This window comes from Pleuronectes platessa, chromosome 23, assembly GCF_947347685.1.
Source record: "Pleuronectes platessa chromosome 23, fPlePla1.1, whole genome shotgun sequence".
Classification (NCBI taxonomy): Eukaryota; Metazoa; Chordata; class Actinopteri; order Pleuronectiformes; family Pleuronectidae; genus Pleuronectes; species Pleuronectes platessa.
In genome coordinates, this window is record NC_070648.1 from 5,514,940 (window position 1) to 5,529,107 (window position 14,168).

The 14,168-nt window shown below is 44.2% G+C and overlaps 3 protein-coding genes across 8 annotated transcripts; 1 reads left to right on the forward strand and 2 right to left on the reverse strand.

The window, feature by feature from the left end:
- On the forward strand, positions 1–7,620 carry LOC128429808 (eukaryotic translation initiation factor 5A-1; the record flags this gene model as incomplete). Of its 3 annotated transcripts, none has more annotated exon segments than XM_053415623.1 (6): positions 1–262; positions 1,737–1,909; positions 2,131–2,235; positions 3,224–3,355; positions 3,589–3,661; positions 7,469–7,620. In XM_053415623.1, coding segments are annotated over 4 exon segments (468 nt in total). In that variant the 3' UTR covers positions 3,652–3,661; positions 7,469–7,620.
- On the reverse strand, positions 6,002–10,883 carry gps2 (G protein pathway suppressor 2). Of its 4 annotated transcripts, none has more exons than XM_053415618.1 (11): positions 10,093–10,883; positions 9,567–9,684; positions 8,755–8,864; positions 8,518–8,630; positions 8,328–8,407; positions 8,142–8,221; positions 7,788–7,950; positions 7,498–7,581; positions 7,277–7,353; positions 6,954–7,049; positions 6,002–6,645 (listed from the first exon to the last, which is right to left on the reverse strand). In XM_053415618.1, exons 2-11 carry the CDS (start codon positions 9,658–9,660, stop codon positions 6,553–6,555), a joined length of 990 nt encoding a protein of 329 aa, XP_053271593.1. In that variant the 5' UTR covers positions 9,661–9,684; positions 10,093–10,883; the 3' UTR covers positions 6,002–6,552. The 4 variants fall into 4 exon arrangements, with proteins under 4 accessions (XP_053271593.1, XP_053271592.1, XP_053271591.1 ...); XM_053415617.1 differs by having other exon boundaries at positions 8,755–8,930; XM_053415616.1 differs by lacking the exon at positions 6,002–6,645 and having other exon boundaries at positions 6,664–7,049; positions 8,755–8,930.
- A 139-nt stretch (positions 10,884–11,022) lies between these two features.
- Positions 11,023–14,097, reverse strand: gabarapa (GABA(A) receptor-associated protein a). The gene is made up of 4 exons (XM_053415624.1): positions 13,835–14,097; positions 12,316–12,394; positions 12,107–12,225; positions 11,023–11,950 (listed from the first exon to the last, which is right to left on the reverse strand). Exons 1-4 carry the CDS (start codon positions 13,922–13,924, stop codon positions 11,870–11,872), a joined length of 369 nt encoding a protein of 122 aa, XP_053271599.1. The 5' UTR covers positions 13,925–14,097; the 3' UTR covers positions 11,023–11,869.
- Between the last annotated feature and the right edge of the window lie 71 nt (positions 14,098–14,168).

Consider the following 14,168-nt stretch of genomic DNA (forward strand, 5'->3'; position numbering starts at 1 on the left):
GAGGTCAACTCGAAGCTGGACCACACACGCGCACCAGCGGTTGAGAGAAGAGGAGCCGAGCGGACACGAGTGGAATGAACGCGACGTCAACAAAGCAAAGAAAGATAGCTGCTCAGAAAGAGGAGAGAGAGGGGGAGCCATATCGCTAACAGAGCCAGCCAGACGACCCGCTAGCCCGGCTGCAGGGAGACACCAGAGGAGGAGGTGGAACCAGCGGGAGAAGAAGTCACCCAGAGAGGAGAGCCTACCACCACACACTCGGGTGAGTTCTCATCCAGACACCCGGCAGACGGGGCGTGTTTGCGCCTGAGCAGAGGAGCCAGCCCGCGCACATGTGTGTCTCCGTCTCTATTATGATAAAACCCCTTTAAACGCCCCCCCGCACGCGGATAGAACCGTGCGGGTAGCTAGCGCCCCACCTGCAGGGTTAGCTAACCCGTCTCGTCCCCACCCGGAGGCTGGGATGGAGAACGAGACATTATACCCGGATCCTCTTCCGGCCTGTTCGGCTCTTATGAGTTTTAATTCACCGTAATTGACACGTTATAAAAGTTGTGCAGCTGTAAACACACGAGCCCCCTGCGGTGAACTTGGCTCAACTCAGTGATGTTGTTTCCGCTGGCAGCCATCACCAGTATTAGCTTAGTCATATACCGTGCGCTAGCGGCCAGATATTTAACCCGCTCTACCGGCTGTGGCACCGGGCAGCGGCGGGTACGGAACAACCGGGGAGCCGCGTTAGTACCGCGGCGGGCGGACGGGGTTCGTGGTTCCTGAGGGGGTCCTGTGTGTGGAGCGGACGGTGGTTGGTGAGCGGGGCCTCGGCCTCGGTGCCGCCCGTCAGTGCGCATGCATGCGGGCACACAGACGGTCCAACGCTACCGGGGGCTTGTGGTCGATGTGTGCGCACTAGGCCGCAGTCGACTCCTTTAATGTTCGACAATTGCGGTCCTCACTTTGTAAACACACTCTCCCCCCCCGGTACACGGCTCCCTGCGCGGTCACTTTCTTGTGGCCCCGGCTCGGCGAAGTCACACCCGGCTTGAAATCTGATTTATGGCTCATTAGAGCGGATTAGCGGCCCCGAGTTTAAGGCTTTACCCGGTGACCGGACACCATAACCGGTCAGTAAACTCCTCCACTACGGCGGGGTTCAAGTTGTTTTTCCTGAATCACATTGTAAACAATAAGCTTCTTTTGTTTTTAATTTAAATACAGCTGCTAAACTTATGAACCCTGATGATCCGAGCCGCAGCTCCAGAGACATCTCAGCTTACTTATCTGGTGTTTATTAAAGTTTTGTTCAAATACTTTACCCCCTGTGTGTGTGTGTGTGTGTGTGTGTGTGTGTGTGTGTGTGTGTGTGTGTGTGTGTGTGTGTGTGTGTGTGTGTGTGTGTTATAACGCAGTAGTCGCACCAATCTGACCTGAAAGTTAAAAAAGTTATCTCAGCCCAAACCTCAGAGAGTAAGAAGATAATGATCGAAAAACAAATAGGACAATATTTGCCGTGTGGCTGTTTGATCAATATTTATTAACAATAAGTGAAGCTTATCACATCTCGAGTTCTTTAACTCAACTGACGTTATCTCCCTACCACCTGCTAACATCTGCAGGTAATTGGACACCTTCAAATGTACTGAATTGAATATTGAACATCAGGTCCCATATTCTCAAATCTCTCATCATAATACAGTTTTCTAAATCCCATCACACTGTGTTTTGCCCCCCCACAGCAGGCATGGCAGACGCAGACCTGGACTTCCAGACCGGCGATGCAGGGGCATCCTCCACCTACCCACAGCAGTGTTCGGCCCTGCGCAAAAATGGCTTTGTTCTGCTGAAGGGCCGACCCTGCAAGATCGTGGAGATGTCCACCTCCAAGACCGGCAAGCACGGCCACGCCAAGGTCAGTTAACCAGGTCCATTCCCAGGGAAACAGTGACGGACATTTCTTTTGCGCTTTACTGCACGACTCACACAAACAAATCTATGTAAAATACAAAATATCAAAGGTCCAAAAATAGTTGTGTCCTAAATGGATCTTCTGACCATTTAGCATTTACTGTAGCGGAGTCATTTGTGTATGTTTAGTTTCAGTGAATGCTTTGTTTGTTTATGCTGTTGCAGGTGCACATGATTGGTATCGACATCTTCAGTGGAAAGAAGTACGAGGATATTTGTCCCTCCACCCACAACATGGACGTCCCCAACATCAAGAGAATGGATTACCAGGTGAGGACAGCGGGAGGACAGACGGGATAGGTCTTCACTTGTTCTCACCAAGTATATAAGATCAATATTACATAAGTGTTTTCTATAACCCATCATAAAGTCAGATTATGTCACATTACTTTTCTCAAAGCTTGGTCTGTGTCCACACAAAGTACTACAACTACAAATATACAAACTATAGTTATCTTATATATATTCATTACCTATAAGCCATGTTTTGTAAATGTCCGTGTGACAGAAAACTAGGACTGCCTCCTCTTTGCAAGTATGAAATCTTTATTCAGTTTTGAGAAGCATATTTATTCAGTGGGAAAATCATAATCACATCTTAAATATCACTGTAATATTCACAAATGATCTTTAATAAGCTGAAGACTTTCAGAGATGTGATTAAATGGCTGCGAGGGGACAATTAGCTGTTGGTTGCCTAATTTGAAAAAATCACCAAGATTGTTACAGCACCTATGAAAGCGTTTCCACAGCGAGAGGAGCTTGACTCTCAGATGGATCCATGAGGGAACACCACACTCAGTGAAACCTATTTAATGAGGATATTGGGCCATATTGCATTTCTAGTCCACATAACCATACTGGTCTGGGTTCGGTAGTTCCAACTCTCAGCTGTGTTGTTTTCAGATCTTGTTCCATCTCAGCATGACTGCTCCCAGAAATGCACTGATTGTTTCCATTGAAGCCCACGTGGTCAAAAAGAGCTTGTTCCTCATTTCTAACGATACTCGGGTGAAAAGAAAATGGTGCAGGATTTCCCATAGAAACAAAACCCTTATGGTCCCAGTGCTTCCACACACTTTCTGCAGTTTTTAATGGTGCTGGGGGCGGGGGAAGAAACAAGAAACAATAACCTCAGTAGCCTGCGAAATGAAAAAGATTAATTCTGAGATGTTTGTGCGTGACTTAGAAAACAACTTGTCTTTCCCCCCACTCCTGACCTGTTCCTCTGCTGTGCTCCTGTCCCTGGGTCCTGCAGCTCATTGGGATCACAGAGGGCTACCTGTCTCTGCTCCAGGACAGCGGGGAGGTGAGAGAGGACCTGAAGATCCCTGAGGGAGACCTGGGCAGAGAGATCGAGCTCAAGCACGAAGCCGGAGAGGAGATCCTGGTCAGTACTGTCACCTCCCTCTCCTCTCATTGCTCCTGTGGAACCAGCGCATGGCTTATTGTGTTCATGGTGGAATCTGGAAATCCAGGATTAAGAGGTTGAACCCAAGGTTTGACAGAGACGGCCACCAGCCTCCACACGGTGGCACCGAGACGATGAACCAGTGAAACCATGAGGAACATGTCTACACCCAACCACACACACACATTAACCCTTTGTTCTTCTTCTTCCAGATCACCGTTCTAAATGCAATGGAGGAAGAAGTCGCCATCGGCATCAAAGCCTTGGGTAAATAAGTCACTGCAGGTAAATACAGAGCCACAGCTGTTTGGACACAACACGCAGCTGTCCTCCCCCCCCCTCCCACCTCAACTAGCACCTAACCCAAGCCTGCCTGAAGAAGATGATGTGTGTGTGTGTACGCGCCAAGTAAAATTGTGTATGGGTGTGTATGGGTGTGTATGGGTGTGTATTGGTGTGTACGGGTGTGTACGGGTGTGTATGTAAGCCACCAGCATGTGCCATGCCGGGGCAAGTGTGTGTGTGATATCATGTAGAGTTTATTGTTCATCTGTGGAGCGGGGGGGGAGGCAACTCCACTCATTTTAAAATGATAGAGTGTTTTAGTTATGAGGATTTGAACCTAGAGCCCGAGTGAAGAGGATTTCTGGGGCTGGAGCTGATACTGAGAAGAGGCAGTAAGAAATATCTTATACTGATCAATTGGGCAATGTATATTTATATATTTTTTAATGTGGCCATGATTCTGAAGATGTCATTATTATATGGCAGAGTCTTAGAGATATATGAAAACGATTCAGAATGCTCTACTATTACGAGGAATAAAATAAGCAGCAAAGAGAACTCAAACCAATATTCTTGAGAAATATTCAAAATCCTTTGACTCCCACTTTACAGGCGACCAGCAACAAACATGTCCTCCTCCGAAACAGAAGCAACTTCCTCCAAGTCTGTTTCTTTCTCTAGAAAAGACACAGCCTCTAAGTCCTGATTCTTATGATAACATGGTGCTTACCAGGCAAAACAATAAGTATCTCTTTATTTATGAAACCTGAATCATAACTTGTTCCTCATTTTAACACAGGTCGTCTGATAGTCCCCGTCTAAAGTGATATGCAATTATAGATAGAATAGAATTGTTTTATATTAGCAAACATAAAACCAAACACTGTGGAAGCCTCAAACTGTATCAGCCGATCGTTAAATCAATCAGGCTTTACTAATATCCATGTGTTATATATATATATATATATATATATATATATATATGTTTGTTTGAACTGCACCTTGTTGGATTTTATCTGAGATTTAAAAATTGATTATTAAATGTGATCAAGGAAACGATTGTATGAAATGATGGATTTGCCTTCCCCTCCGTGTACTTTCTGTCTCATGTTAACACTATTATGTGCATGTGTATCATTTTTGCATAGCACTATCAACATATTAAGGAAAGCTTAAGGTTCATATTGTATATTCCATCTGCTGTATTGTTATTATCTTTCTGATCTGTGTGTAGCAATTCCTTTTACTTCCTCCTGAGAAGCCGCCCGTAGAGTCGTTGTAACTGTCGGGTCAAAACTGTTTCTTGCACTTTCTCACTTGCAAACTGTGGGCTGTGCAATAAAGTGTCCACACAAATAAAAGACAGTGTTGTACATGCACGTTGCCTCTGCGGAGGCTCCAGCTAAAAACACCTACTGCTTCATTAAATTGTTTGTGTGGTGTTTATTTTTGATTCTTGCCCGTGTCTGTTTTTCTGACTCCTCTTTCCTCTCGCTCCTCCCCTCCCCTCCTCTCTGTGACTCTGTTTCAGGGGCACACGCGATGCACTGGACCCGGGGAAGAGGAGGGGACATTGCCTCGTCAATGCTACTCTCCCTCTTTTCTTTCTTTTTCGTCTTTTTAGGTTTTCATACTCTCTCTCTTTCTCTCCACTGCTCTGTTCTCCGACCTTCCGACCTTTGGCTTCGATTAGAGATGAACTCGATAGAACGATTGGAAATTTGAATTTTAAAAAAACAAACAACAAATGATTAAAGCCATACATCCAAGTCCAGATGTAAAGACGTGTCGAGGGAGGTTCTCTCACTAATCACTAAGTAGGTCTGCAAACACCCGAGTAGCTACCTTCCACCAGGGGAAAGAAAAAACGTCTATAACGCCACAGCAGTTTGGTTATATACGTTCCCCTGTTTTTATCAAGGGCTTCAACTGTAGACCTGCATTGTTCTGTTGAGGCTTGTTTCAGTGCGTGTGTCCTACAGGACCGGACACGTGACTCGTTTTGTCTCTTCTGTACGGCGCCTTTTCTTTTCAGCGATTCATCTGAGCAAGTCCGTCCTGCTGTTGATTTCATCACCGGAAACTTGTCTATTAAACAAAAGGTTACCAACACGGCACACCCAGGTTGTTCTTATTGTCTCGAGAGAAAAATAAAAAACCCTTCTCCCACGACAAACAAATTCTGAAACCTCAACCGAAGTTAATTTGCTTCTTTAAAAGAAAGATCCTCAGCTGCTTGGAGAGAAAAAAGACTTGAGGTCTATTTGGCAAACTCTGCCGACCAGCTGTGGCGGTTTGGTTTCCTTGACTTCGCAAAAATAAAGATGACTCAAACTCACGTGGCGTTTACTCATCTCTTTTTTTATTCAGCAACACAAAAGCTTTAAAACGGAACCGACTTGATTTGTGCAGCAGAGGAAAAACACAGGAAATCCTCCATTGGTGTGAATAACAAGGTCGTCTTGAGTTAACGTTGGGTCGGACGTGATGAACCACCAATGCCTCTGAAAGCTTTTGCTCTGTTCTGCTTTTTGTGTCTTTGCGGAGACACTGAGCTCCGCACTGAAAGATGTTAGTTCACAGAGAATAAGCGCTGGTTCAGGCAGATATTAACATTCCAGTGCACAGCAGCACCTCCAGAGTAGCGTTCAAATAATAGGGCTATTTTACAAATTAACATTATTTAAAGTCATGTAAAAAAAAAAAAAAATCAAAGCACATGTCAAGACACAACTTAAAACCAGTTTCTATACATGAAATAAAACACAAACATTATGGTGTGATCCAACTTAATGAGTTCTGTTGAGTCATGACTCGTCCAAAAAGTTTCTCCACAATCCAGAGTGAAGCTGTGAAACCGCAGCGACGGCGCGGCTGCACGTGAACTGAGTTCACTTTCCGTGGTGGTAGAACCTCTGGCCGCTCTGGCTGTGGGGGAGGAAGCCGTGGCGAGGAGCGCTCTGGGGGGAGCTCTGGAACTGGGCCTGAAGGTGGATATGGAAATATAGAGCACGGTGAGGTTTTTCAGTAAATGTGGCGCACATCATGATTAGAAACACAAGGTGGCGGCAGAGAAAAATGATTAAGTAAAGGTTGGAAGAGTCGGGACTGGGAAATCAGAACTAACAAAAGATTTCCTGTAAATAAATTTAACCAGATTTTCTGTTTGAGCAAAATCAATGCCACAGATTTAAAAAAAACAAAAAGAACTAATTTTTTTCCAATCAGATCTGACTGGATGCCATTTGAAAAGCAAAGAGCTGTATGTGTGTGATCGTTTGGGGGGGTTCACCTTTGCCGTGGGAATCTGCACCGTCATTGACGGTGTGGGCAGCAGCCCTGGTGCAGAGGGATGCATGGCTGGTGGATGCATCGGCCTTAAAGTGCCCTGTTAGGCAAGAGGCAAAAATATAAATTTCTAAATCAGATGAAGTGCAAAGCAAGACTCTGAGGAATATATCAGTTTCAGTGTAGCTTCTTCCATAACATGTTTGGATCGACTGTAGATTCCAGGATGTAAATAGCTATTTTCCATCAGTTTACACTTCATTTTGTGTCTAGAATCAAACTGATCAACTCTAAATGAGGCTCGTGTGAGGTTTGAAATGGTCTTACAGCATCAGTGAAGCCCGACTGCTGGTTGGCATGTTCCAGCTGCTTCTGAAGAGGTATCCCTGCTCCGGGGATGTATCCTGCAGGAGATACACAAGTTACCATCTATTGTACATTTTAACAATAATGTGCAGCATCTGCTTTTAGGTTACGTCAATGTATTGAGGTGATATTATTTGTCTACATTCTTTAAAGACTCAGCCCAGAGAGCACGAGGAACTGACCAGGCTGGGAGGTGAAGTGACTGTGGACGGGGTAACCAGTCTGCTGGTGGGGGAGATACTGCATGGCCTGAAACGCAGACGCACCTGGGAGAGAACCAAAGTAATGACATCGCACTTTAATGTGACATCTGAGTGTAACACAACAAGCATTAAGAACACTGGACCCAGGAATTCATGAATAATCACTGACGTTCAGTTATTAAATAAGTAAGAAAGTAGCCGTGCAGGTTTTCTTCTGTTAAAAATGATGTGTTATCCCTGCCACTGAAACACACACACACGTCATGTACCTCTGATCTGAGAGCTGCTTGCGAAACTGACAGATGGTCCAGGGGCGTAGGTGGACGGATGCTGTGACTGAGCCACTCCGTAGGGCTCATGGACCCCCTGGCTCCCACTGAACTGCCCGTGCTCTGCTGACGAGCTGAAGCTCGGCGACTGGTAGTGACGTGTCTAAAAGAGGGGGGAGGAGGGAGAGAGAGTTACTTGTCTCACTCTTACTTAAAGGTTTCAGGGTTAAAACTTCTGAGAATATAGAAATCACTCAACACTTTGCTGAGAATGCCACATGTAAATAAATGTAGGGGCAGCTTAGGTCAATTTAAAAGGTGAAAGTGTTTGTGAAGAGATCAGCGAACACCTACTGGAATCACAGTGGTGGGGAACAGCTGTTTGTTCCGTTCTCCGAGCAGAGCACCAGGTCGACTGTGGCTGACGGAACCGCCTGAGAGAGGAAATGGAGAGAAAGGGATCAGCTGACGGACGATATCAACGTGCCACATAACACCAGACCAGGTCAGAATATAAATAAAAGCTGGACAACCTCTCACCTTGAAGGCTGAGGAGGTGCTGCCCTGCATGCATGGGCAGACTGGTTTGATAGCTGGCTGATGTCAGTGTCGTGATATCACTGGAGAAGACAGGGAAGAAATGAAACTCAATACAAAGAATACTTCCTTCAAACCTTTCAAATAAAAGTTTTAAAAAAAGGGGATTTTTAAGAATAGAAGAAAAAAATACCTCTGCTCCTTCCGCCGTCTCTTTTCCTCTTCATGGAGAACTTTCTTGAGCTGTAGAAAAAGCTGATGTTTCTCTTCTTGCAGGCCCTGAAGTTTCTCCCCCATCTTCATCACCTGAAAGTTAATTTACCAGACGGGATTATTCTCAACCCAGGCCAAGGAGGCAAAGCCATCTCCTGCTAACCTCAAGCTTCCACATCTACATGAATGTTTGCGTTTACTTCATCACTTCTCCTACCTGTTCTTTGGTTTCCTCCAGGGACATCCTCTCCTCTATTTCCTTTGTCCTCTTCCTTTCTTCCTCCTCCTTCATCTTCTGCTCCATCATTTTGTCCACCTCTTCCTCCTCTGAAAGGTTGTGTGAGGGCAAGTGGAGGATATTGGAGTGTTTTGTACGGTTGGGAGGTGAAAACACTGTCATTTTATTCCACATTGTATGTAGTAAAATGAAGAACCAGGAAAAAAGAGGACAGTTCACCCAAAAATGAAAATTCGCTCATTATATACTCACCAATAGGCCGATGGAGGGGTGGGCAGAGTGTTTGAGTTCCACAAAACACTTCTGTGGCTTTAGGGGTTAAAGAGCGGTGCAGCCAAATCCAATACAATTTAAATTAGAATCTTCAAACGGCAATACAAATTAAACATAAAATGCCTTCAAACTGCTCCTGTGGTGTCTTCACGGTGTCTGTAAGCCCCGACATCCAGATTGGACAAAATGTCCTCTGTTGTCTTTCTCCGGAGACATTTAGGCTTAAAATTTGGTGCAAATGTGTTTGTTTGCATTTTTATCGTTGTTTTTATTTTCAGTTACTATAAATCGGATTTGGCTGCATCACTGTATAAACCCCGAGACTCCAGGAGGGTTTTCTGGACTCACACACTTCACCCACCACCCCCATTCGCATAGTGCCGAGTAGATAATGAGTGGATTTTCATTTTTGGGTGAACTGTCCATTTAATTGGTACAAACACAAAGATTTGAGATGTGTACACTTATACAACCCATGTTGCACACACACACACAGAAAGACACACACAAACACACACCTTGTCTCTTGCGCTCCCTCTCTCTCATGATGTGCTTGTGGAGGGCTCTGGCCATCGCGTTGGACAGCTTGGGTCTCTCCAGCAGGGCGGGCATGGTGACAGGCAGTGGGGGGGCCAGCTGGTGGGAGGGGGGGTTCACACATTTCAGTTTAAATATGCATTAAAATCTTAAGAGGACACATATAAATAACATTTAACAACACGATCCTTAGAACAACCAAGCTGAAACCACGCAGATTTTACGCGATCCAGGCCTGGCTGCCATTACGCTAACGGCTAACTTAGCATCGTTAGCTTCGGATGCTAGTACCTCAAAGTCTATCTCAGTACACTTCGTTACCGAACATGATGTCACTGTTTATACAAAGATAATTGTACCGAATAAACCCGCGGTAATAACGTCATTTTAAACGTCCCTGAGGGCAGATACTCGGTACGTGGTGCTAGCTAGCTGCTAGCGCGCTTCCTGGCTCTATTCTTACGATTCTTCGCGTTGGAACGTGAACAAATACGTGAATATTCTTACTTTTGTCGACGAGTTGGTCGTTTGTACAGAACTACACCGTCTGGCAGGTTTTACCCTGAAGCCTCTCGATATGAATCTGGTGCCGTTTCATATAAGAGAATAAAAGATTTGCACAAAACATAAACACAGTCAGCGGCCCCCCGACCGGATGCTGAGGCTTGTGCTTCCGGTGCGATGGGCGAGTTTTCCTCGTAGGTGCAGTCTGGGAATTGTAGTTTCTACAATATTTGGACCGTGAGGTCAAACTCCCTTACAAAAATACTAAGAATTATCCTACTTCTACCTACAATTAAAATAATTATCATAATAATAATGAGCTGGGTTGTGTTAATGTCTAAATAAGCTAATTCAAACTTCCAATTCCCCTTTATTTTTAAGATGTTATAATAAGCAAGATGGTTAAATAAATTCCTTCGATAACAACACAACGAACTAAAGTTCCCTTTGAAACTACCACCATATTTATTTCATCTTTTCATATCCTCAGAATTTTTTTTAACTCCTCCTTGCTATCTTACTTATATGTATTGTGTAAATATAATCTAAATACTTTATCTGTATAAATCTAACTTTATATTCAAGTTTAAATATCATATCAGATATTAATAAAAAATGTACAAACCTATTACCTACTTCTAGTATTGCTATCGTTTCCCCCTTTAATCCCATTCTGTAAAATGCCTATGTAATCCTTGGAATAAATCCACAGACCTTATGTTAAGAAGATGGCCTTGTGCAGTTCAAGTTGTTACATGTTGGAATAAAGTTTAGGGCAACAAAAATAAAATGGACTTCCCAATGACGTCTTAAAAAGTAGAGAGAGTATCTTTGGTTATTGTGCTGCTTCTCGCAGTGAGAAACAAAATAGATATCTGTGGTGCTACAAGTATTATTGTACATACGATATTCAATAAATACAAGAAACACGGATAGCTTTTCATCGCATTTATCATGTACGATCATGAGTGAAGAGAAAGAGCCAGTAATGCAGCTGTATACAGAGTTCAAAACATTTTCTTTTCTTTTTTTTTAAAAAGGAAACAAACTTAAAAAAAAGAGAAAATTGCACTCAGCTTAACAATACCGTCAGAAATTAAGCAAATCTAAAAATAACAATAATAAACATTAATCATAATAGCAGTCAAAAGAATAGTCTTACCACTGAAAGCAGAGGATGGTGTTCTTTTTAGTCTGAATTCTATTAAACTCCTGACTCGGGTCAGACGCAGGGCAGCAGCGCTGAGCTGACGGTCACTTCAGTGACTGGTGAGGGGCTTTTCCTTTTTAAATCAACTTAGCCAGGAAAGGAGTTTTATCTACCAGAGGAACTGCTGTTATTCTTGACTCTGGCCGAAAAGACACGTTATCCTCCTGCAGACCACCGTAAACGACTAACTCCATATTCAGTGAGAGCTGATTTGAACTCACAATCTGCGACTTTCTTCCCCAACCCTTATGGCCTAGTACTAATATTATTTCTTAAATCTTTCTCTTGTTTGTCACTTAAATACAATCTACAAAAATAACTGGCCACGAGACCACCTGACCCAGGTTGTTGCAGAAAAGAAAGTGGAGGCAAATACAATTCAGACTGCAGAATAATAAAGACAGAGATGAATGGGAGAAGGGTAATGCATTGGGGGGTGAAAGTGCATTTGACATATTTACTCTAGGAACTCTAAGGCTGCCGAGTTGGATTTTAATATTCAAATGAATGAACGGTGGAGGTCTCAGAAAGGTGGGTAGTGGTTGGAGTGGGGGGGGGATGGTAGTGGGATCAGATTTCCCTTTGGCTGTTCCCGTACACACTCTCATCACTGTAGGCAATGTAGAGGAAAAAGTCCTCCTCATGGTGCTCCTGAGAGAAAGAGGGAGGGGAAATAGATGTTAGTATGAGATCGAACACGGAGAGGAAGGCTGGCCTTGATGTAATGAAGAAAAAAGATTGCAACATGCTAATGAAGACGTAGTCAAGGAGCAGGTCAGTGAGGGAGAAGGTGAGTGCAGCTCTTGCCTGGTACAACAGTCCCATGGTAGCTGAGGTGGGTGGAATGACGTTGTTTACAAAGAAGAAGAGAGCATCCTCAGCTCGCAAGTGGATTCTTTTCCGGATGAGGAAGTAAAACTGTCCCACTGATAAGAGAGATTACAAGTTTAAATGTGACTATAACAAACTGGTTCCTTTAGAATATTGTCTGCACATGATACTTCCGTGGTCTTTACCTGTCAGGTCGGAGGGGACAAGGTATTTCTTCTTGTCCAGATCTCCTATTCTGGCTTTTGGGGCTTTCTCCACAATTACCTAAAAAATAAACAAAATTGAATAAATAAATACAAACCATTGCACAACATGCCCTCAGCAGATGAATCTGGTGCATGTTCAACTGAACAGAAGGCTGTTTATCAAGCCGAGCATACTTAAATTGTTTGTGTTTCGCCTTTCGCAGAAAAGGGATCTGACAAATCGGAGGGACTGTCCTCATTTACAAATCAAACACTGCAATACGCAAACATTAAGATTTTTCTTCTCTTTAGTCTAAAAGTAGCACTTAACTACCTGCCAGCACATCGAACGGAAAACATGTCATTGTGTAAAACGACCTCAGCTCCCCTCTCTCTTTAAAAACCAGTACACTCAGCACAGATCCCATTAGTACATAACTCTAGATCTCCCCCATGTACCGACCAATATTGTCAAAACTGGATTCAGTTACTATGGATCGTCTAAATGGAATGATTTACAGACTTTCCCTTAAACTACAGTCTTGTGTTCACCTTGGAGATTAAAAAAATTAACTATGTGAGGTTGTTTTTTTAATTAATTCATTCTTATTGTGTTGTTCAGTTGTTCTTGTGTCTAATTATTCGAGGCCAGTAGTGAATGTTTGTTGTTCTCAGGTCGCTTCTGTTAAATAGATCTCAAAGTGACCACCTGATAAAGTAGAGATTACAACTTTTTTTTAATGGATTTATTGCTTTTTCGGCACGAGCCTCCTTTTAATACGACGTTTCTATGCTTATTTAACCTTATTGACATAAAACAATTTATTAGGGTTTTAGACCATTGAATTATTTAATTATTAACCAGCTAGACTGAGGAATCCATTGTAGATTGTTTTAGGTGGAGATGGATTAGAAAACGCAGGATTAATCGAGGACAGCTTTGACCCAGACAGTCTCGTCGGGTCGGTTTTGAACCGCCGAGGCCAAAGGTTGTGATCCGTGTGATCCATCCACGCGAGGCCGGCCGACGTAAACAAGTGTCCCGCTTGTTGACAGCGACTATTTTAAGGTGCACTGCAGTTATCGTGTCAACATCCAGGCTGAAGCTACACCCAGCCGCCCCGATCCGAATCAGCCTCAACACAAAGCGGACATTACGCAATCCACTTATTAGAACCGCGCACACAACCCGAGGCGTCTTATAACGCTTCATAATGAAGGATCACTCTCCGTTGTGTCGTGATATGAGGCTAAAGTCGAGAAAAACACGGAAGGGTCGCACGATGCTCCCGCTAGCTAGGCCTGGATTGCCGTAGTTTAACCTGCGACGTTTGTTAACAATGACAGCGCCCACAAATAAAACGTGAAGCTACGAGCTAATCCTGAAATTGACGTTGAACCGAACTGACAACGGTTAGACTCGCGACTATTATCAAGAGAAGTGGAGCCTCGAAGCTCGAGCGAGCCGTCAGGTTGCTAACAACACCGAGAGCTGTGGGGGCTAGCGCTAGCCACTTACAGGCACCCTGTCCGGGTACTTCTTCCTGATCTTCTCGCCCTCGGACCGTCTCTTCTCGAACGGGTGCTCTTCCTTGTACTGGAACTTCATGGTGGAGAGATGACGGACGACTGGTCGGTCACTCCGGGGCTGCTTCTGTTCGGTTAGGGGCCCGTTCGCTGAACGGAAGGCTGTCGATGCGCTGACACACACTCTCTCTCTCTCGCGTCAATAACAAACGATGCTAACTGGCTTTAGCCACGACACAGCTGTTTTGCTAGTGCGACCGCGGCGGAGGGATACAATAACAACGCTGTGACGTAGGAGGGGGGCAGTTTTCAGGGGTGTGGTCCCA